General features: G+C 38.0%; 1 protein-coding gene across 4 annotated transcripts in view; it reads right to left on the reverse strand.

The window, feature by feature from the left end:
* Positions 1–24,240, reverse strand: part of SCLT1 (sodium channel and clathrin linker 1) — a 194,604-nt gene that overhangs the window by 78,902 nt on the left and 91,462 nt on the right. For all 4 annotated transcript variants that reach the window (XM_079153686.1, XM_079153683.1, XM_079153685.1 and 1 more), the window contains 2 exons: positions 6,718–6,808; positions 3,186–3,277 (listed from right to left, as the gene is read on the reverse strand). In XM_079153686.1, coding sequence (XP_079009812.1) covers positions 3,186–3,277; positions 6,718–6,808 — 183 coding nt within the window. The remainder of the gene's footprint in view (positions 1–3,185; positions 3,278–6,717; positions 6,809–24,240) is intronic.

The raw sequence follows: 24,240 nt of genomic DNA on the forward strand, positions 1-24,240 counted from the left end.
GTTATCAGTTCTTGATATGCTCAGGTCAGGAGATTACATCTGTGTATTACAGATTCCAATCATACAGGATAAATTTTTCAGATATAAATCATAATGTGAATGTGAATCTTTAATGGATTACTAATGACAATTTTCAAGTTTCTTAAGGGAACAGTCAATAAGCATTAGGAAACAACAACAAAACCAAAAGATGCTAGAGTGATCTTTTGTAATAAGATAGCAATTTATGACCAAGCTCCAGAATATACTTAATAAACAATTCAGACCTTCAATGACAAATAAATATTATGCTCCAGAAAACTCCAGGGAAAGCACTCTGGATGCGGGAACTCACGCAAGAGATTTTATTAAGCGGACAGGCAGAGTGTCTCCCTGTAAAGGATGGGGAGAGAAAATGGTGGGGGAGCCCTTCTTAAGTAGTGGAATTTCGGGGGCTAATAACAACGGACCAATGGCTGGCCAGGAAGTTCGCGGGCTAACAATCTGGGTTGAAAAGTGATATGGGGGAGGGAGAATAATGGCGGCAGCAAAATAGCAGATCTAATGCCAATAGAAAGCATAATGATTTCTCAAGTATTTTTCCTCTTGTATATCTATTTAGTAAGAAACAATTTTTTTCTTTATAATTTTTACTCCTCATTATTATTTTTTCCCTATTTTGAAATGGAAAGAACATTTTGATTTTGAGATTGATTCAACTGACTGACTGCTTTGGGGAAAAGGTAAAGGTAATAAATAATGAATTCCTTGCACATGAAAAAATCCTCATTGTTTCTTTAATTACTCAATATATTTTACATTTTATGATTTTATTACATGAAGCTCTTTTGGGGGTGAGGTGGGAGTTGGTTCTAAATCCTACACTTATTTTCCTCCTGCCAGTCAACTGGCTTATTTTCTCTTGCATTTGGTAATTCTTGAAAAAATCATTTCTGCCTGAATTTAATCTATGGGAATCCTTAGGGGCCTAAGTTAAACGCGGCCCCCCCCCCCCCCCCCCCCGCCGCCAAAGAGATTTACTTTTCCATTTCCCATGCACCATGACTTGCTACCAACGTAAATGCCACTTCAGTTTTTTGGCCCGAGTTTCCAAATGAACAGGTGTGTAAGTTTGAAGCCCAGGCAAAACTGCAGCCAGGGCTGTGTTTACACATTCCCAGAGAAGCCTACAATGGTTGGTTATCTTGTTTTGTCTTTTCCACCTGACAGTATGGAAGCAGTTTTCCAGGTCATCTGTCTTAGCTAAGAGGCATATATTTTTCCTGTCTCACCTTCCAGTGAGGCTGTAGTTCTTGAAGGGTTCCACTTCAAGCAGGCTCCACTAGGTTTAGGGTCCTGCCACTTTATAGAGTCCCAGGCCTGGCCTCCTTCTTTATTTACTACTCTGAGTTAGCTCCCTGCCTTTGCTTGTTTATACTCTGGGGGATTTACTTCTCTTACATTTAAATGCTCACTTTATAAAAAGATATGCTTAGTTTATCATCAGGGTGCTCACATTAAGAGGGCTTTCCTAGAACTTTCAGTCTGCCATTATTTCAGTCTGCACATTCATTGAGTCATTTTGTTCTCTTTGCTTTCTAACTGCAGCAGTGGTCCACCCAAATATCTGCTTCTGACCTTGAGAGCAGATCCTGCGGCATATTACACCCAAGGTCCCTGGCTTTCGTTTTTCCTCTGTGCTGATAACATTGATTACACTTGAACCCTGTACTCCCAGGAAAACAGGGATGGCTAAGAAATACCCCTACCCTTGTTGTCCAGAATCCTCTATCCTCTGGGGTTGGAGCAAAGGTATGAGAGCAAGCACTCAATATTCCAAGAACAGACCCCCTCACCCTTCTCATGACTGCCCAAAGACTCAAGCCCACTACCCTTGTTTTCCTGCCTAAAGGAAACCCTCAGCTCCCCTCCCCTCCCCCTTTTTTTTTCTTTTTTTGAAACAATCCTCATTAATGAATGTTCTCCCTTCTGCAACAATCTGAATAAAATCATCTCCTATATTTGTCCGGTGCATTTGGTCTTTCACAGTACTAAAGAGCCCCTAAACTACCCAAACAAACCTCGACAGGAAAGAAAATTTTACTAAATTCTATTTTTTAATCATTTTCACATAACTCACTCTCAAGCTCTTAAATGCATACACACAACACACACACACACACACACACACAGCCCTATGCTTTTTTTAGAAGCTCTAGCTTCTAAAATGTCTTCAGTCTAGGAAATGAGGATTTGCTGAAGAAAGACCATAAAAAAGTGATTTGCATTCTGATTAAGTAAAGATATGTAAATCTGGATGCATTCTTTAGTAAATAAAAGTAAAATCTCAAACATCCATTTAGGTTGACAGTGGTAGCAAGACTGTCTCAAAACAAAACAAAAGGGCTGGGATGTAGCTCAGTTGTAGAGTGACCCTCAGTTCAAACCCCAGTACCTCAAAAAATAAAATAGAGTAAGCACATTTTTTTTTTTTTAAATAATCTACAACATTCAACTTCTGGAATTAATCATTCTTGCAGTGTTTATGGCCCATGATTCTGAAAATAAAGTTTAAAAACTAATATTTTCCTTTTCCTTCCTTCCTTTTTTTTTTTTTTTTGTAGTACTGGGAACTAAACGCATGCCGTCTTCTATTTCAATGGCTTACTTCTACTATAAAAGTACTAAACTATGGGGATGCTCAGGTAATATCAAATTTCCTTTGATATTAAGATTTAGAAAATTTAAGCAGTCATGAGAAGAAAGAAGGATTTTAGGTGTCTAAAGATCAACCAGGTTCACTTCAGACTTGCAGGGTGACCTCGAGATGGATGAAAATGAAGGTGTACTTTGTCATGCAGTACTAAAACAAAGACCACAGAACTCAAGAGTTGTTCTTTTTTTAAAAAAAAGCACTGGAATAAAATTGGTACAACTGTTCTCTTTCAAAGTTATGAATACTATAGAACACTATGAAGGGTACAGGCTCATCAAAGAAATTATTTTTGAATATATGTTCAAAGTGTAATAACTTTCTGAATGTGATTTTAAAAAAATAATGTCCAAAGTATAGGACTTTAAACCTATAATTACAGTTTTGATTTAACACTATTAATATATATATATATTCTAATACCATAAAAAGAAATTCTGCTTTGGCACATCTGTTGAGGCACATAGACAGCTACATGTCCTTAACAACTCACCTTACTTCTAATTGTTTTATACTGGTTTGTAACTGCTGTAAGCGCTTATCTGATGCATCTTCTCTTCCCTGGGCAGAAAGCATATCTTCCTCCTACAAAATAAAGAGACTGGAAGCTTACTTCAAGTACATGAAAGTTTAATACACCTCTTAGAGCATGAAGGAAACAGTTCACAGTACAAAGTTATATTGCTATAATTCTAATATGTAAGTTTAAAGAAGCTATATGATTTTGGAAAGGGATCATGTATCTAATAAAGAAAGGGGAGAACTTCACCTTCAATACTGTATTAGACAATCAATCAAAACAGTCATTACATATAGACTTCTACCAATGTTTCAAACTGATTTTTAAAAAAATTTTTTTAGATATTGATAGACCTTTATTTTATTCATTTATTTTTATGCGGTGCTGATAATGGAACCCAGTGCCTTACACGTGCTAAGCAAGCGCTCCGCCACTGAGTCACGACCCCAGTACTCACAACTGATTTGATAGTGCGAATCCAACAACAAGGCAGGTATTTCCATGCAGATGGTTTGCCTTTAGAATATGGTCTTTTAACTGTTACACTATTTCTCATTATCTACCAAAGTAACCTCAGGGTATTTCTCCTGACATAGTGATGCTCTGACACATATTCATAGATTTTGTTTTATCATCTTCCTAGAAAAATTTGTCTATCCTTTCCTGCCTTCTTTTATGTTAAATATTTTTATGATGCTATTTTAGTTTCTCTACTGTTTTTAAATGTATCTCTGTTGTAGGTATTATAATATATTTCTTTGATTCATCCCTATTTAAAGTTAATATTAAATTAATCCAGAGAAGACACTGGAACCTTGCAACAATGTATTTCCATATACCAGATTAGTCCTTAATGCAACTGTTGTCATTTACTATAGCTGCATACTTAAATATGTTGAGAAAAGAAAAAAATACACATATATCTTATCTCGTGTTTTCCATTTGCTGTTTTTACTTCTTCCTGTATCTGAGTTGCCCTCCATGCAAATTTTCTTTCAGCCTAAAAAACTTCCTTTAGAATTTTTTGAAATGCAGTTCAATGGGGAAAAATTCTGTTTTTGTTTATTTGAAAATGTTTTTATGCTGTCTTCATTTAAAAATATAGTTTCCCTGGCTATAGAACTCTTAGTAAGCATGTTCTCTCTTCAGCACTTTGTGTCTATTATTCCAATGTTTTCTGTGTCCACAGCTTTTTCCCGAGAACTCAGCCATTAATCTTATTGTTGTTTCCCTGTGCAGGCCACTGTTTTGTTGCTATTTTCAATTTTTTTCCTTTAAAATTGATTGTCAGTGTCATGATGGTGTGTCTAGAAGTGATTTGCTTTGTGTTTGGCTCCCTGAAATTCTTGGATCTGTTCATGTTTTCCACCAAATTTAGGAAGTTTTTGGTCATTATTTATTTATCTGCTCCCCTTCTCCTCCCTTCTGTAATTTCAATTATACTTGTTGCTCATATTGTCCCATAGATTGCTTTGTTTTGTTTGGATTGGGAAATTTCTATTGTTCTGTTTTTAACTTCATAGATTATTCTCCTTTCCAATCTATTTTTGGGTCCATGACATGAATTATTTTTCATTTGCTATACTTTTAAGCTCTATAATTGCTGTGCTAAAAATTATTTTGTGGTTCTTAAATTTCTCTATATCTCCTTTCACTGAGACCTTATTTTACTCTAATTTAAAAACAAATGCTTCAAAAAAATTCTTGAACATATTCATAATTGCTAAATTGAAGTCTGCCTACAAAACTCAACAGCAGTGTCCAGTGAGAGCTTCTATTGACAGCCTCACTTTCATCTCCCAACTCCCCACAAGTACAGATCCTACTTTTCTGTCTGGTAATTTTGGGTTGAAAATTGGATATTGTAGATAATAAACTTCAGTTACTCTGTATTCTGCTTTGTTCTTTTGAGGATTACAGCTTTGTTGTTGCTCAAGTAGACAATTACCTTGCCTGGACTTGAATGCTCAAATCTGTTTTCCCGTAGTATGTAGCATCTTACATCTGTGACTACTTCTTGCTGCTTCCCACAGTTATTTTATAGCTAAATCTAAAGGGAATACCCGTGTACATAAACTGAGGATCTGTCCAGACTTGGGCAGAGACAGGGTTCACTCTCTTTGTGATTTCCTTGCTGCCAGAGATTCCCCTGTAGTTTCTAGCTTTGGTGTCTTCCCTCTGATACTTCATAAAGTATAAAGAAAAAAGCTTCAGTTTTTTGTTTGCTCAGATGTACACATGTTTAGAATGTACTCAATTATAAAAAGTAGCAAACTCAAATATCTATTTCCATGTATTTCTATCTTTCCGGAGCAGGTTTCTCTAGGACCTCTGCCTGTTTCACTGGGCTTCCTGGGGTCCCTCCCCTCCACCCATATGCATAAACTGAATGTTAGGTATGAATCTGGAAAGAATTTAAACTTAGAAGCAGGGTCCTATTTTTTTGTGTGACTCCTGTTACCAGTATTTCCTCTCTAAATTTCCAATAGCTTTTCTAGTTCTAAACTTTAATTTTGAATACATAAAAGTCATTTAAAGGCCTTCAGAAGGCCTTAAAACTAAGAATTCTTACTTCTTTCACTCCTTTTTGTACTGGGGTAGCTTCTAGTGTTTTTTAAAAAAATTATCCACATACCCCCGGCACACACCCAGTACTGGGCAAGTGCTTCTACCACTTAGCTACATCCCCAGCCTTTTTTATCTTATCTGAAACATGATCCAACTAAGTTTTCAAAGGCTGGCCTCAGATTTACAATCCTCCTGCCTCAGTTTCCTGAAAGGGATTTCAGATGTATGCCACTTTGCCTGACTCTAATTTTTATAATTGCTATTCATGGGAAAGTTCTTATAACCCCTTCATAAATCTAACATTATTGGAGATCTGAAGTCAGTTATTTAGAGACCAGGAACTAAGGCTTAGAAAGTTATATAGTTAAAGAGTGTTAGAGGTAGAATTTTTAATAATCAAATCTATCTAAATCTAAACCCTATTGTTTTGGGCAGCTTTTTCACTGCTGTGAACAAAAGACTTGGCAACAGCAATTTTAGAGGAGGAAAAGTTTTCTGGGGGGCTCATGGTTTCAGAGGTCTCAGTGCACACAGAGCAGCTCCAATGCTCTCAGCCCAAGGTATGGCAGAACGTCACAGCGGGAGAGTGTAGAGGAGGAAAGCAGTCCAGAACATGGCCACCAGGAAGCAGAGTGCCTTCTCACCAGGAGACACAGCCTCAGTGACCCACCTCCTCCAGCCACGCCCTACCAGTTTATAGGTATCACCCATTTACTTCATTCAAGTGGATCCATGCACTGATTAGGTGAAGGTTCTCATAACCCAATCATTTCACCTCTAAACCTTCTTGCATTGTCTCACATGAATTTTGGGGAGTGACACTTCACATCTAAGCCATAACACCTATCTTTCCTTGATACCCTTCTGAAATTTCTCTATAACATATAAAAATGATCACTCTATTATGCCAATAAATATTTTAAGAAATAGAAAATACCTTCTTTTGCATCTGTTCCTGAAGATCTTCAGTCATTTTAGTTAACTCTTCCACTTTTGCGACTGCAACTCTCAAATCTAACTTGGCTTGCCTAAAAAACCAAGTAAACAAATGAACATTGTTTGCATAGACAATAAAGAATAAAAAATTAGAGAAGAAATCTAAGTTTGGGGAAATCATTACAAACTCATGTGCTTAAAAAATGGATCTGAGGGGTAAACACTGAAAGATTCCTTTATCACTAATAAAATACATGTGAAAGTGTAAAGAAGAAAAAGTACAGTTGATTACAGAGAGGTACAACGTTTGAGTCATTAATATTTTATTTGGATAAAACATTTAATGTACAAGTAATTCAATGTATTTCAAGAAAAAGAACTTGAACATCTGTATAAATTAATGAGTTTAGGTACACTAAGTAGAATATGGTTATATCTATAATTTCTTGAATTTATAATTAGAAAAACACACTTCTTGAACACGTCCTGTGTGGGTGAAGGAAAGGGATCCTGGTCCGAGGAATGGACTGGCTGCAAAATAAAAGCTAAGAAATATATACACATACATATACATATATACATGTATATGTATGTGTATATATATGTATTCTTTATATATAAAGACAAAAAGTCAAGAATATTTTTGAAGCGGGGGCATGACCAGTTGAGCTGTTCAGACTGGTCTGGTTCTAACAAAGGAGGGAGCCGCCCTTGCTTTATTTATAGCGGTGCAGATCAAAGGGGACCAGTAGGAGCTTCTTTTTTTTTTTTTTTTTTCTCTTTCTTTTGTGGTGCTGGGGATCAAACCCAGGGCCTTGTGCTTGCAAGGCAAGCACTCTACCAACTGAGCTACCTCCCCAGCCCTTTTGTTCTAATTTTTTAATTAAAATTTTTATTTATTTTTACAGACTGCATTTTGATTCACTGTACACAAATGGAGTACAACTTTTCATTTCTATGGTTGAACACAATGTAGATTTGATGACTCATTCTTTAGGATAACGAGGGAGTGAACAGCTGGGTCACATGGTGGCTCCATTCCTAGTCTTTTGAAGAACCTTCATACTGATTTCCATAGCAGTTATAGTAGTTTATAATCACACCAACAGTGTATAAGTGCTCTTTTTCCACATCCTTGCCAGCATTTATTAATAATTGTGTTCTAAATGACTGCCATTCAAATAAATATTTTAAAAAGTACATTATTTCATTTTTGGGTATGCTTCCTTATTAATCCATTTTAAATTACTGGGATATTCATTAATATGCTTTTTTCTACTACTTAAAATATTAAAGAAATTTGAATTAAATCTTTAAAAATCAAAATTTTGCTATGTTAAGCAAGTATAGCATAAAGGAAAGGATTAATTCTAGATTTAATTATAGCATCAATTTGGACAGAAATCAAAATGCTTTAATTATCAATATATTTTTGAGACAGCATCAAACACGATAAGCCTATTTTAAGATAAATTTATCTGTTTCTTTCTGCATTCCTAAATTGTATCAAGGGAATCCTATAAATGTTTATAATATTTTTTCACTCAAATAAAAAATGGTAAAATTCTGAGAAATAAAAACCAGTTTTTTTTTTTTTTTTTTTTTTGGGGGGGGTGCTAGGGATTAGAACCCAGAACCTTATGCTTGTGATGCGAGCACTCTACCAAATGAGCTATATCCCCAGCCCAAAACCCAGTTTTTATTGATTTGATATATATTCTTAATTTTTTCCTCCTAAAATTATACAGTATAATAAAGTCAATCATTTATATTTAAAGACTTTAGAAAATTCTTAAGCATATTTTTAGACAAGTTCCTAAACTTTTAAAATCAGTAGTGTCTTTAGGTAACTGACTTATCAGTTAACTGGAAATTTTTATTTCCATTTTTTTCCCTTACCAATCTTCACTGGCGGTCTAATGGTTAAACCTATTCTACAGACAGAGACTTGTGAAAAAACTAAACGATAGACATGAATAATCAATCTGAGCTATCAAAAACTTGACAAAACAGGAGTTCTTGAGTCTTTAAGCAGTTCATCTGCACACAAGTTATACACAATTTAAGTTAATTAAAATCATACACTTAAAGATAATTCACAAGTCTGAGTTCTACATTGGACTTTACTAGCATGACTAGTGGTAGTTTCTCTCCACTTTCTGCGTGTGAAAGTGCACCTTTGCCCTGTATGTGCACAGGTATTTGTAACTATCTCTGCACAGGCTCCACTTGAGACTTGCTCATTCAGAATGTCTGGTTGTCTCTGCTTTTCAGAATCTCTGCAGGTAGTTCTTTTGTATAGCTACTATCTTGGAATTTACAAAATAATTACACAACTGACAGGTTATTCTTTTTGTAAACAATGATTACAAATATTTTAGGGTCATGCGAGTTTCAGGACCACTGACAAAGTGGACAAAATATTAGTTTGTATTCATTAACAAGCTGGCAATTCAAATCTCTTATGCGATGAACATGCTCAAAACATGTTACCTGTGTGTCTGCGACCGACATCTGACACACTGTGGAAAGGATGTTCGGAACATACAAAGATGGATGAGATTCAGTAATCTTTAGGAGGCCCACAAAACATGCTTTAAGCAATGCAAAAGATTAAAATAAAGTGTGGGCAGTACATCTGCATTTAGCTGAGAGAATACCGAAGTAGGAGGTATTTAAAATAAAAAACTGGCAGAAGAATTATGTACCTCCCAAGGAGAGACAGAAAGATAGCTCCAGGAAGCAGGGAGAGGATGTGAACTACGCTAAGCACTGTCCATGGAGACCCCACCTCAACTATACCAGAAACACTGTCATCAGCCTCGTGATGGCAGTGGTAAGAAGGAAGACAGTCTCTGCCCTCATAAGTTTACACTGTGGTGGAGGAAGACAGATGATCAATCTATAAACAAACAAGTAACAGAATTTCAGAAATTGAAAATGCTACAAAGAAAATGATACAAAGCAAGGTCAGAGGTGTGGGAATCAAGGACAGCCTGTGTAAGCTAAGGATATCTGAGATAATGACTAAATAAATGATAATAGGTCAACTTAAAATCGAAGTGGAAATATTATAGGCAGAGAATTAACAATAAATGCAAAGAACAGGAGTAAGCTACTTAAAGAAATGACAGTTAAGATGGGAATTTTACAGAGAAAAACGGAAGATGTAGTCAGAGAGGAAGGCAGAGGTCCAATTACATGTGTCTTTTGAATGCAGGAATAATTCTGGAATCTGTTCCAAGTGCAATGAGGATCCACGGGAAGGCTTTAGGCAGGTGGGTGACAGGATGTGTTTCAAGCTCTGAGGGGACGAGTTCTGCAGCAAATGGAGAATGCACACAGCAGGCGGAGAGTGAGAGCAGGGAGACCAGAAGAGGCTGCTGCCAACCAGAGGCAAGAGGACAGCTCAAGAGAGTGACGAGGACTGCATCTGTGATGATCTGGATGTGGAGCCACTGTGATGAGGGTGCACAGTGAGCAAAGGAGGACGATCCAGCAGAACTCCTAGACCTGATCGATCACCAAGAAGGAGACCTTGGTGATTGCTACTGTTCTTCCATCGCAGCGGCTCACTTTTATCAGTGTTGTGTATTCTGATTCCATCAATAAGACAGCTTGCTTGCTTTCTTTTTTTTAAAGGGATTTGGTGTTAAAAAACAAGGTTTAAAAACCATGGATCCAGTAATTCAAGTACAGAGCCCAACAAAGCAATCAAGGCTGGAGGTATACATTTGGGAAACATTATTATTAATATTTTAGATGTTATTAGACCTTTATTTTATTCATTTATTTATGTGTGGTGCTGAGAATCGAACCCAGTGCCTCACCCATGTTAGGGGAGCGTTCTACCACTGAGCCACGACCCCAGCCCGGGAAACATTATTATTGAGATCAAAGTTTAAGTTGGGTAGGGTAGATGTTGTTATCTAAAGGGGGGGCGGGCTGAGTAACATGGTTAGAAATTTAAGAAATGTTTACTTTTAGTAGGTAAGATAAGGAAGTGGGGCAGCAAAGAAATGGCCACAAAGATCAGAGAAATCAAGGCACAAATACAAAATACCTAGAAGAGAAGTGTTCAGGAAAGGAAGAAAAATTATCGAAGAGAATTGAAGGGTGTGGAGAAGTCTGTGTAGGATTTAAAATGTACTGGTGATCGTGAGAAGAAGAATGGAGTGGTGGGGCTCACCTAAAATCCTTCACGGTGACTACAGTACAGGTTCTTCAAAGCGGAGGGAGAGCAGGAAGGAGAAGAGAGTAATCCGAGGGGCCATCAGGGAGGTCTACACAGGGTTAAGAGAACACCGCAAAGAGAAACTAAACTTGAAACATTTTTCACAGAGAAAGATACAAGAAGAGATGGAATTTGGATTTCCCAGCTACATGGGTTGGCTGCTAGAGGAGAGAGAGGAGGGCAGAGAGAAGAGTCACAGGGCACTACTCTGCTTCAAGGAAGGCCCTGCTGTTTCCATTACAGAAATGAGGACCCTGAGGGTCATGCAGGTAAGCAACCTGCCTAAGTCAATGTACAGGAGTGGCGGTTAGGTCCTGAACCTAACCTGATATTGACATTCCTGAACACAGATATTGACATTCCATAAGAACACAATATAATCCCCAATGTGATGGCAGGAGGAGGTGGGGCCTTGGGGGAGGTGATCAGGTCATGACTGCAGAGTCCTCAAATGTGGGACTAATGACCTTATAGAGGAGGCCCCGGGGGTTTGTTTGCCTCCCTCCCATTATATAAAGACACAGCAAGAAGACACTCCCTCTGTAGCAAGAAAACAGACCCTCGCTGGACACTGAATCTGTCAGGGTCTTGATCTTGGACTCCTTAGACTCCAGAACTGCAAAGAAACAAGTTTTTGTCCTTTATGCCCTACCAGTCTATGATATTTTGTCACAGCAGCCCAAATAAATTAAGACAATGCAGCACAAAAATAAAACAACAGAGCTGATATCAAAGCCTACGCCCTTTATACTTCATACACACAACAGCAGTTTCAGGATAGGTTTACAGATGGACAGTATTTGCAAAAGAAGTTAAAAATATTAGTAAAAAAGAACTTTAAAAAAAAAAATGGTAATCTACTATTAGAGACAAGTATTCTGAACACTGATGTCATGAATTTGTTTTATTTTTGCCAAACCCCAAACAAGAAATCTTTTTAAATTTTTTTTAGTTGTAGATGGACATAATACCTTTATTTTATTTAATTATCTTCGTGTGGTACTGAGGCTTCAACCCAGTGTCTCACACGTGCCAGGCAAGTGCTCTACCACAGAGCTACAACCACAGCCCCCAAACAAGAAATCTTAATATTAATTAGCTGTAGTTGAATGGAGCTAAGCTAAAACTCCATTCATGACCAATTGTTCAAGAAGTAAAAAACAATATTCTTTTCTGCCCTTTAAAGATTAAGATACAAACTTTTTTTTTAATAAGAGGTGATTTAAGTATCTCTCACATAACATGAAAGTGAAACAGGGTGAAGAAATAGGAAAATGACAGCAAAGCCCTAATTTTTTTCATCTTAAAACCTGTTTTCTAAGCTCAGAAAACTAGCTGCCAACACATAAGGAACTGTCTGGCAATTCTATGACTAAGCACATCTGCTCAGGGCCATTGCTCAGATGGGACAGTTTCCAAGACACTATGAATCAAAACTAGTGATCCATGAATTCCAGATTTCCATAGCATTTTTATAATAGACGACACAATATTATTCAAGTTGAAACATGAAACATCTGAGAAAAATCTGTTGTCTCAGTTAAAATAAAACTATTACCTGGCATAAATACCTTAAAATGCATATAAAAATTACTGGCATATGAAACATTTTGGAGAAAAAAGTGTGAATTTGTAAAAAAGATCAAAAACGAATACAATGAATACATATAAACTTTGATTATACAATTTACCTCTTGCATTCAGCATGATAAGAGTGATATCAAGAACTGTATTCCTACTGTATCAGCAATTCTTTTCTTCAATAAAATAGCTTACTTGTAAATCATTTCACTCTCAATTTAAAATACTTCTTGGGTTTTATGTTAAATTTACATACAGAAAACACTAAATATAAAGAAAATTAAATGCCTCTATCACCCATTGAAACTTTGAGATTATTGATAATGGAAATGGATCTAAAAGTACATAGCTTAAAGGGTGGATCCATAATGAGAATCTTTTAATTCATTGTGTGAAGTTCCAATTAATTAAGTGATTTTTGTCAGGTGCATAGTTTTGAAAATCAAATTAAGTGGTCACACAGTCCCTTATAGCTGAATGGAATCGATTTGGAAGGTAGCTCAGGTGAGATGGACTGAGCAAAGGCAGTAACAATACCATGAGGGAGAAGGGAAGGTCTGAGAGGCACTGATACCATAGAGTTGGAAGAGAGAATTTATGATCCTTCCTAGTTTTCTGAATCAGGAATTGGATGGTGCCATTCACAAATACACAGAAAAGACTCAGAAAATATGATAATAAGCTCCGTTTGGAGTCTGTTGTATTTCAAGTGCCTCAGAGCCACCTGGGTGAGGAGATCTCATTAACCTAAAGAACTCTGAGCTAGAAAAATTTAATGAGATCTCACCCTCACAGAGACTTTCGAAGTCACAAAAGTGTGCATGAGATGAAATGGGGCAAATTAATTTGGGGCTATCATGTCACACCATACATAAACTTATTAAAGACTCTTTTCTATCCTCAGAGGGCACATGTACTTTTTTAAGTTCTTAAAAATTATAAATTGAATGGCAAGTTACATATTCTTTAAATGAAGATGGTTATCTGTCCATTACTGAGACCACTCCTTAGTGACTAAAGTTATTTTTAACCAACATTCAAATGAGAAATTAATACAAACCCCTATGCAAATACTTTAGTCCATCTTTAAGGTACATCCTTTTATAAGTTAGTTTTAAAAGACATACACAAATGACAGTCCTTTCCTTCAAAGACTTTATGAGGCAGATATAAAATCTGAGTACATGTGACTTGGAAAATAATCATTCCACAACTCTGCTGGATATATATTGTAAACGAGTATATAGAATGAAAAGGATTTAAAGAGAAACAGCAGTTCAATCTCAATTTAAATGATTAAGCACTGAGTAGAGCCAAAAGAATAGAAGAGTAAATATGTGCTAAAAATGAATGAGATAAGTCTTCCTGGAGAAGGCAAGCTTTAGCCAGGTTTAGAAAGACTAGCGATAAAAGGCAAAAAGGAAGGAAGCAAAAGATTTTCTCTGAGAAACAGCAGAATAACTAGTCTGAGCAGTTTATATATAAATGGAAGCTGGGGAGGACCAGGTTAATGAAGGTTCTTAAGAAGAGGTTGAAGAGTTTTATCTGCTCTGACAGGTTATCACTAAAAACTCTCAAAAGGAAAATGATAAAAGGTTCAATTATAAATTCACATAATTTTAATCTTTTACACATTATCAGACAACAAGTGAAACTAATATGGTTCAGTGTAAGTACAAACTTGTGTTTAAAGAGTTTCTAATTTAGTTATTCTTGGCATGGTGATATAGAGCATATCAAAACCTAAATTCTGGTAATGTCAATATGCCCATCATTCAGAATCTGTCAAACTTGAAAGCAACACCCTTTTCCCTAAAAGAAGCATCTGTTTATCCTTCTGTTCCTTCAAATCTGTGGCAGGAAAAGCAAGCATAGTTTTATGTATACAACTCTGAACTGCTTAATGTTAAGCTATGGAATGCTGCCAGTAAATATTATGGCAAAGTTGCTCATGGACAACTCAACACTTGAGACCTTCTAGGCTTTAGAAAACCCCGACTAGTTTAATCAATCTCAATTTACTTAATTTCAATTTGTAATCTTTAGTCCAAGGGTCCACAAGCCAAAGGAATCTTCCACACAGATGTCAAAAATCAACATACCCATTTTTTCTTTCCCAATCCACTCTCATTCTTGATTTCCTTATCGCTGTGAATACTGTCAGAGAGTCAGGCTTAGAAGCTTTCTAGATTAGCAGTCAGAAGATGTAGGTTTTAATATGACTCTTCCATGAACCCTGGACAAGATAGCTTCTCAGTTTTTGCTTCAGTTTAGCTTATTTTATAAAACTGGGAATTTAAATTAGATGATCGTTAAGATTCTGTCCAACAATAAAATTCCAGGATATTTTCCCTTGACCTTAAGCCTAATAGCACCAAAGTTCCACCCATTTTCCTGTACAGAATCTTTCATATGCATTTTTGTTTCCTAGTTCCATTATGGTTTTATGATTACAGGTTTTTATGAACTACTTTTCTTACTCATCTTACTTCCAGGATCTCTGCATTCTAATTTATCCTAAATATGCCACAAGTCTTATTTTCCTTCCATTCTTTTCTGATCCTCAAATGTGGAATTGAGTTAATCACACAATTCCATGACCTATTATCATTATTAGCTATAAAAAATTCTTATTATTTATTTTTGTTTCATAATTCCTTTCTTATTTCTCTCCATTTGGTAAGTTCACATTAAAATATGGTAATATCCTTGACTATATTACATACCCTGGTAAAACACACATTGTATATGTTTTTATGATACCTATATCTCTATATAAAACATTACTTTTTAAATCTATATATGTGGTCATAACTATTTCTTTACACATGAACACTTGTTTCTAAATGTTTTCCAAAGAGACACGATCATGCTTCCTTAATCATTTCCTTAGTGATCGATACCTAGGCTGCCTTCAATTCCCTGCTTCTACAGATAGCTTCACTCTGCAGAGACAATGACTAACTTGAAGTTGGGGTACATGATTTCTGGGAATGTTTTTAATATTCTTTTATAGATACAAGTATACACAATATATACATTGCATTCTTTTACTACATGTATATTGAGGATATATATACATATATATATGGCTAAAATATATATCCATAATCAATACACACAATTGTTTAAGTCATTTTAAATCTATATAAATTATATCATGCTATATAATCTTTTGTACTATGTTGTTACACTCTGTATTTTTGACACTGATAGTTGGGTATGAAGAGGCACATGTTAAATATCACTAATCCAAATATCTGACATTTGAAATGCTCCAAAATCTGCACCTGTGCACTAACATGATGTCACAAATGGGAAATTTCACACTGGGCTCATGTGACAGGCCACAGTAAAAACACGGGTGAACTAAAAATAATATATAAATTCCCTTAGGCTATGGGTATTAAAGTATACATGAAACGTAAATGAATTTTGTATTTAGACCTGGGATCCACCCTCCAAATATCTTATAACATATATGCAAATTTTACAAAATTAAAAAAAAGATCCCAAACCTGTAACACCTCTGGTCCCACACATTTTGGATGAGGGATACTCATCCTGTATCACATGGTTTCAACTTGCATTTTCCTGACTGCTGTGACTTGTAAAATGTTTGCTCACAGTCTGCTCAATTTTCTGTGTTTTTATTTATTCTTACTGATGTGTAATATGTCCACAATACTTCTCTGTTGTCAGTTATGTGCATTACAAATGTCTTCTATCAGACTGTGGCTTGTCTTTTCATTTGACTTATATTGTTCTTTGTAACAAGTTTTACATTTTAACATACTCAAATATATCAATCTTTTCCTTTTTGACTTGTATTTATAAATCCTGATTAAGAAGTACTTTCCCATATATAACGTATACATATATTTAAATAAGAAACATCATGTTACTTCATTAATATGTACAATTTTTTATGTTTATACGGACTGGTTCAAAAATAAGTACCATTAAAAAGTTTTTGTTTTGTTTTTCAAAGAAATACTTCTGTAGCAGTGTTAAAGAGAGATTCTTGGATATTTAAAAACAAAATCTGTAAAAAGTTTTGCTTTTCACATTTGCTATTTATTCCACAAAGCTAAATAAATACAAAATGTGAAATGCAAGATTTTATCAGTTTTTCTCATAGATAACAACTACTCTTAATATGATTCTCTCCCTACTGATTTATAATGCCAATGCTCTCATATACCAAACCTCTACATATACTCTATATTTCATTGTATTCACCAAACTCACTCTTACAAATAACTTGCATTTTATTCCTGTACACAATGATACTGGTAGTTAGGATTATATTATCAAAGCTGTCTCTTTTACACACACACACACAACTGCATGTGTGAAAACACTAGGCATTTACGCTGATTTGGATCATAAAGATCTGAAAAGACATTCTCATTAGAGAATTAAATTTTCTCACCCAAGTACAGGAGTTCTAAATTTTCTATTTAGTTCTTTGGAAAATCTTCTAATTTGGGGGGAATTTCTATTTTTTCCATTTGTTTTAACTTGTTTATAATTGCTCACTGATGCATTTTTAGTATGACAGTTGAAAAATCTTTGTCAAATAGTTTTAACATCTGTCATCTAGGAGTTGGTTCTAATAGATTGTCTTTTCATTCAAGTTGAGATTTTCTTGGTTCTTGAAGTGATGAATAATTTTGAATAGAAACAAGCATTCTGGGTACTAGGAGATTCTGTACTATTACTTAAGCCTGCTTTGACTGATTTCCTGTGACTCTGTTCTTTCGGGGGAAAAGAGGTGGCCTTGTTACTGCCAGTTAGGTAGAAGCCTGTCCCCACTAGGCCTCTGGTGGTACAGGTGACCCGGGTACAGGTGGAGTGGAGAGTTATTCTCTAAAAAATTGTCATGCTAGGTTGCCCCTTTCTAAGTCTTTGGCTTGAGAGCAACTCACTGTGGGGTCTTTTATCTGGTCTGTACTAGGTAATACCAGAGTTCTAGTTTCTTCAGCTCCAAGTCTCAAGCATAGGAGGCAAAAAAGAAAAAGAAAATAGGCATCATGCCTTGGTTCCCAAGGAACCGAACTGATCAGTTCTTTGTTTTGTTTTCTTTCCTGTTCTTTCTCCATCTTTTAGACCTGATCCAGGGTTTTTAGTTGTACCTCCCAAAAGGAATAGGCAAAAATACAGCTCCACTTTCCTTCCCATTGTGGTTTTGTTTGTTTTGTTACTGGGCATTGATCCAGGTGCACTCTGCAGGAAGCTACATTGTTGCTCCTTCTGCTCAGATCATGTAGAGCATAATGTTATACATATACTACTTGGGCTTGTATCTTGCCTCTAACGTTCTGCCAGAAAATTAAGTACCTCTCCTAACCATGACACCTCTTGATGCCACAAGTCATCTTGCAGAGGCTATGGGTAAAGGTAGCCAGGAAGGGCTGAGGCCACATCTGGGAACTGCCACAGTTCCTGTTAGTGTGGCCCTGCCTCTGGCCTCTAGATCTCTTCAGTTTGTCCATCCTTGTGCCAACGCCTCCTTTTGCTTTGTATTAAGTCTTGACAGCTGGCTTTGGAAGTCCCCCTAATTTATTCTTCCTCTTGATAAATGTCTTATCTATTTTTAACCTTTTATATATCTATATAAATTTTAAAATCAGTTTTTCAAATTCTTCAAAAATCCTACCATGTTTTTGATGGAAATTCATTGACTACAGGAATACATTAAGCTGTGCACAAATGTTGATTTCCAAACATAAGGTAATTATCTACATTTTTTCTGTTACTGATTTATAACTTACTAGTATTGTCATGAGAAACTGTGGTTTATGTTAATTCAGTCCTTCAAAAATTGTTAAGAATTATGTTTACAGTCCAGAATGAGGTCATTTAAAAAAAAAAAAAAAGTTTTGTAGGGATATAAAAAGAAAGTGGGTCCCTAAAGTGCTTTTGTCAAAATCACAGAGCCCTCCACCCCTAGCCCAAACACAGGTCAACCTAAAAGCTTACTTGGAGATATAATTAAGTTAAGGATCATTTTGGGTTTGAGTGGATTCTAAAACCAATGACTAGAGAAGACACACAAAGAGACACAGAAAATAAGCTCATGTAAAGAAAAACAGGTCGAGGTTGGAGCTACACTGCCACAGGCCAAGGAAGACCAGACCAGAGACCAGGGACCACCGAAAGCTGGAAGAGGCGTGGAAAGATTTTTCCCAAGGAAATACGCAGTTGGAGCTTCAAGGAAAAGCTTCAAGCTCTGGCCAGGTGCTGGAAAATCTTTCCATGACTCTGCTGCTGATACCTCAATTTCACATTTGCAGTCTTCAGAATTAGCATGTAGTCTGGGGGAATACTTTTCCATTTATTTTTGGTCACCACGTTTGCAGGAGTTTGCCTGGGAAGCTGCTATAACTTCCAGGTTACTAACCTCAGCGGTCAGTGCACAGACCTCCTCCCACTCTATCATTGGCCACTCCTTCCTCCTTCCCTTGGCTGTTAGGACACTATCCTTCCTACTTTTCCTCCTAACTCATTGGTTTTTCCTCAGCTTCTTTTGCTGATTCCTACTCTTTTCTTTTCCCTTTTCAATATTAAATATTTTAAAGTCAGAGTTCTTATCATATTTATACCCTAGAGGATCTATTCTACATTTATGGCTTTAAACACTATTCTTACGTTGATCATCAAAAATTTATATCTCTAGTTTGAAATTTTTACTTGAACAACTTACTTGCTCACTGAATATATACACTGGAATTCCCAATAGTCACTGAAAACTCACTATTGCTCATCCCCCACCACCTCACCAATTTGGCTACTAAAGACTTCTCAGTCCATGGCATTATCATTTTTCCAGTTGCTCAAGAGAAAACTTTGGAGTCCTCTATATCTGTCCCTGTTGCCTCCAGACAACTTAACAGAGAAGCTTCTTGAATCTTTAATACAAAACACTAAAAAACATAAAGACCAATCACATCTCCCACTATCTCCATCAGGGTCCTGGTCAGTGTGACCTTCTGGCTGGGTTACTGCAACAGCTTCCTTGCGGCTCTTCTTGCTACCACCTGCTATCTATCTTTCTACAGTCTACTTTTAAAGTGGCAGCCAGAGGAAGATTTGTCTTATTAAAACACAAGATATGTCAATCCTCTATTAAAAACCACTCTCTTTTTTTCCACAGTAAAAACCAGAGTTCTCATATGGTCTACAAGGCTCCACATCATCTTATGCCCACTCTCCACAACCTGTTGGACTTTATCTTTTATTATTCTCCTCCTTGCTCACTCTGTTCCAGGTATACTAGGGAAGACTGTACAGTGGCCACAGATTCTTCCTTCTCCACATTCAAACTTTTCAATATGACCCTGAAAATCCTCCTATCAAGAGGAGGACTTCCCCATCCTTTGAATTTGGTCAGTCAGGTGACTTGCTTTTCTATGGGGTATTAGCAAACATAATTCAAGGAAGGCTTAAGAAGTATTTACATATTGTGATTTTCTCTTTTGCTTTTCTTGGGAACCTTGGCATGCCAAGAAAAGGAGGAGGACTTTTCTTGTGACCCTGGTGAAACCTGCCAATTGCCAGGCAGCCTGACCATCACTGTAGAGTACCATCCATCCGGCCAGAAGATGGCTGGAAATACACAGGCAAATTCAGTAGCTATCTGCCAAGTAGGCCCCAACAAGAAAATCTCCTCTGCTGATTCCCAACAATAATCCAAGTAAATCAGTGTTTTGAGTCACAACATTTTAGAATGGTTTGTTACTCAGCAACAGAGAGCAGAGACAGCTCACTTCCCTTCTTGTTCCTCCTTGCTGTTATTCCCGCCTTTCCAACAGCTTTGTCTTTACTTGGAGTCCTGGGCCTACATTATAAGTCTGGTTTACCCACATCCTCCCACCTTTGTTCAGATCTCAACCCCTCAATGAGGACCACTCTGAATCTCTGAAATGCCACCCCACCACGACCACCAGCACTTCAGAAATCTCTTATCCTGATCTTTTTTTTGTTTTCCAGTAGTTCTTTTTGCCTCCAAGCTTATTTTACTTGAATACTCTAAAAGGTTCAAAAAGAGAAAGGTCTTTATTATAAATTGATATACCCAGGTACCAAGATCAAAGCCTGCACATAGTTAAGGCTTGCCAAATAATTACTGAATAAATGAATGAATTCAATGTTCTAGAGATGCCTATTCGATCAATTTGTTGATCACAATCTACTGTTACTTGCTTTTTCTTTATTTATCAATGACATACTTTATAATTATTATGTCCAATGCCTTGTATTGGTCAGTTTTTGCTTTAACATCTAGAATTTTTACTATAGAACCATTTTGAAAGAAAGTTTTCAAAAAATTGTAACAAACCATTAACCAAGATGACCTTTATTTTAAATGTCCTAAATCACTTTTCACTTTATAAATATCAGTAATCAAAATATTATTTAAGAGTAGCATTAAGGGGTTTCAAGATGGCGGCCTAGAGGGTGGCTGCATTTCATGTTGCTCCAGGACTCAGGATTCAAAAGAGGAGATATTGAGACACTTGGGACCAACTCAAAGCAGCCGGGTGACTCTCACCCATTGGGAAGGCGTCCCAGATGGGACAGTGGTCCTGGAACGCAGGGAACTTGTGAAGTAGAGCTGCCGGCGAGACGCCCCTCCCCCCGCTGGAGCAGTGAACTCGGACAACTGGGAGCGCCGTAAAGAAGGCCACTGGGCACAGCGCTGGGACTTGGAGCCCGTGGCTCCGGCGGCTGCCCAGGGGAGGAATGGCGAGGAGAGCTGTGTGGACTCAGGACACCGGGGCCTGCCCTGAGGAGGAGGAGGAGGAGCGTGGCCACTTGGATTCGGAGTGACTGCACCAGAGCTGCAGGCGGTTGCCAGAGGAGAAGCTGCGCGGCGAGCTGTTTGGACTCAGAACGACGCTTCTGAACCCCGGGGCCTGCCCTGAGGACGAGGAGGAGGAAGAGGAGTGCGGCCACTTGGATTCGGGTGACTATACCAGAGCTACAGGCGGTTGCCAGAGAAGGGGCGGCGTGGCGAGCTGTTTGGACTCAGACCACTTCTGAACCCCGGGGCCTGCCCGGAGGAGGAGGAGGAGGAGGAGGAGGAGCGCAGCGGGTCCTTTGGACTCGCAGTGACTGCATTAGCGCTCCAGGCGGCTGCTCAGAGGAGAAGGCGAGTGGTGAGTTGTTTGGACTTAAAGTGACAGCGCCTGAACACAGGGGGGCTGCCTGGAGGAGAAGCGTGGTGGGTCGCTTGGTCTTGAGTGGCCGCACCAGAGCTCCGGGCGGTTGCCCAGAGGACCTGTGCTGCGGGTCACGTGGATTCAGAGCCACTCAGAGCGACTGCTCCTGAACACCCGGGGGGTTATCTGGAGAAGGAGGAGGAACGGGGAGGGTCACTTCGACTCGGAGTGATTGATTGCCCCGGGCTACGGGTGGTTGGTGGGAGGAGGAGGCACGAAGTGAGTTTCTTGGACTCCTAGTGACCGCACCGGAATACTGGGCGGCTGTCTGGAGGAAGAGGCGTGTGGCGGGTCTCTGGGACTCAGAGCGATTGTTCGGGGCCCCAGGTGGCTGCTCAGAGGAGGGGCCACACAGCCAGGCGATTAGGTGCAGAGCAGGGTCCCAGGATCTAGGAGGCTTCTGGGTGGAAGAGCCGCACAGAGACAGGCTTAGGGCGGAGTGAAGGTTCCAGGCCTGCGGGCAAATTCTCTGAGGAGGGGCAGCCTAAGGAGATTCATCTGCGAAGGGTGAGGCTACCAGGCCCAGGAGGTAGGGCCGGGCCCCTGGGAACTTTGCAGAGGAAGGCAGCCCAGCCCAGGTGGTAGCTGTAAATTGAGGGGAACCTCTAGGAGGGAACTGACCAGCGAGACCTCCCCACCGGGTGAGTCTTCCCTGCTGGGTGAGGTTTCCCCACAAGGACGGTAAAACCAGAGACTCAGGCCCAAACAGGCCTTGCCTCAGCCCGCAGCCTAGGTCCCCTTTGGATGACCATTGGTTAACAAGTGGAGGCACCTCTGCCCACTAGCAGGGATTATACCCCACCTGAAGGCCACCACTCCTAGAGAGGCAGCGTCCTTGTGGAGCACCGCATTATCAACTTCCTCCAAGACATCAGCCTACTGAAGGCTAAGGGGGGATATATATAGAAATCTTCAGGGACATTGTAAGTCAATAGAGGAAATCTGCAATATCTCAGCGGTCCACTGATACCTGAACAATATGAGAAAACAAGGAAAGAAAATGCTGCAAACAAATCTAGATGTTACATCAATAAAACCCAATGACAGCATGGCAGAAGAAATGACAGAAAAGGAGTTCAGAATGTACATAATTAAAATGATCAGAGAAGCAAACGATGAGATGAAAGAGCAAATGCAAGCATTGAATGATCGCACCAATCGACAGTTAAAAGAGCAAATACAGGAAGCAAAAGATCATTTCAATAAAGAGTTAGAGATATTGAAAAAAAACCAAACAGAAATCCTTGACATGAAGGAAACAATAAACCAAATTAAGAACTCCATAGAAAGCATATCCAATAGGATAGAACACCTGGAAGACAGAACCTCAGACATTGAAGACAAAATATTTAACCTTGAAAACAAAGTTGAACAAACAGAGAAGATGGTAAGAAATCATGAACAGAATCTACAAGAACTATGGGATATCATGAAAAGGCCAAATTTAAGAATTATTGGGATTGAGGAAGGCCTAGAGAAATGAATGAACAAAGGAATGAACAATTTATTCAATGAAATAATATCAGAAAATTTCCCAAATCTGAAGAATGAAATGGAAAATCAAGTTCAAGAGGCTTATAGGACTCCAAATACACAAAATTACAACAGACCCACACCAAGGCACATTATAATGAAAATACCTAACATACAAAATAAAGACAGAATTTTAAAGGCTGTGAGAGAAAAGAACCAAATTACATTCAGGGGGAAACCAATACGCATATCAGCAGATTTTTCAATCCAGACCCTAAAAGCTAGAAGGGCCTGGAACAACATTTTTCAAGCCCTGAAAGAAAATGGATGCCAACCAAGAATCTTATACCCAGCAAAACTTCCCTTCAAATTTGACGATGAAATAAAATCCTTCCATGATAAACAAAAGCTAAAAGAATTTACAGAAAGAAAGCCAGCATTACAGAACATTCTCAACAAAATATTCCATGAGGAAGAGATGAAAAACAAAGAAGCAAATTAGCAAAGGGAGGAATTATCCTAAAGGAATTGTCAAATAAAGGAGGAAACAAGTCGTGTCAAACAAATAAATAAACAAAATTTTAAAAATGAACCAAATGACCGGGAAACCAAATCATTTCTCTATAATAACCCTGAATGTTAATGGCCTGAATTCATCAATCAAAAGACATAGACTGGCAGACTGGATTAAAAAGAAAGATCCAACAATATGTTGCCTGCAAGAGACTCACCTCATAGAAAAAGATACCCATAGACTAAAGGTGAAAGGATGGGGAAAAACATACCATGCACATGGACTCAGCAAAAAAGCTGGAGTATCCATCCTCATTTCCGATAATGTGGACTTCAAGCCAAAGTTAGTCAGAAGGGATAAAGACGGTCATTTCATACTGCTTAAGGGAAGCATAAATCAGCAAGATATAACAATCATAAACATCTATGCCCCAAACAGTGGCTCATCTATGTATGTCAAACAAATCCTTCTCAATTTCAGAAACCAAATAGACCA

Source organism: Sciurus vulgaris (assembly GCF_902686455.1).
Source record: "Sciurus vulgaris genome assembly, chromosome: 9".
Taxonomy (NCBI): Eukaryota; Metazoa; Chordata; class Mammalia; order Rodentia; family Sciuridae; genus Sciurus; species Sciurus vulgaris.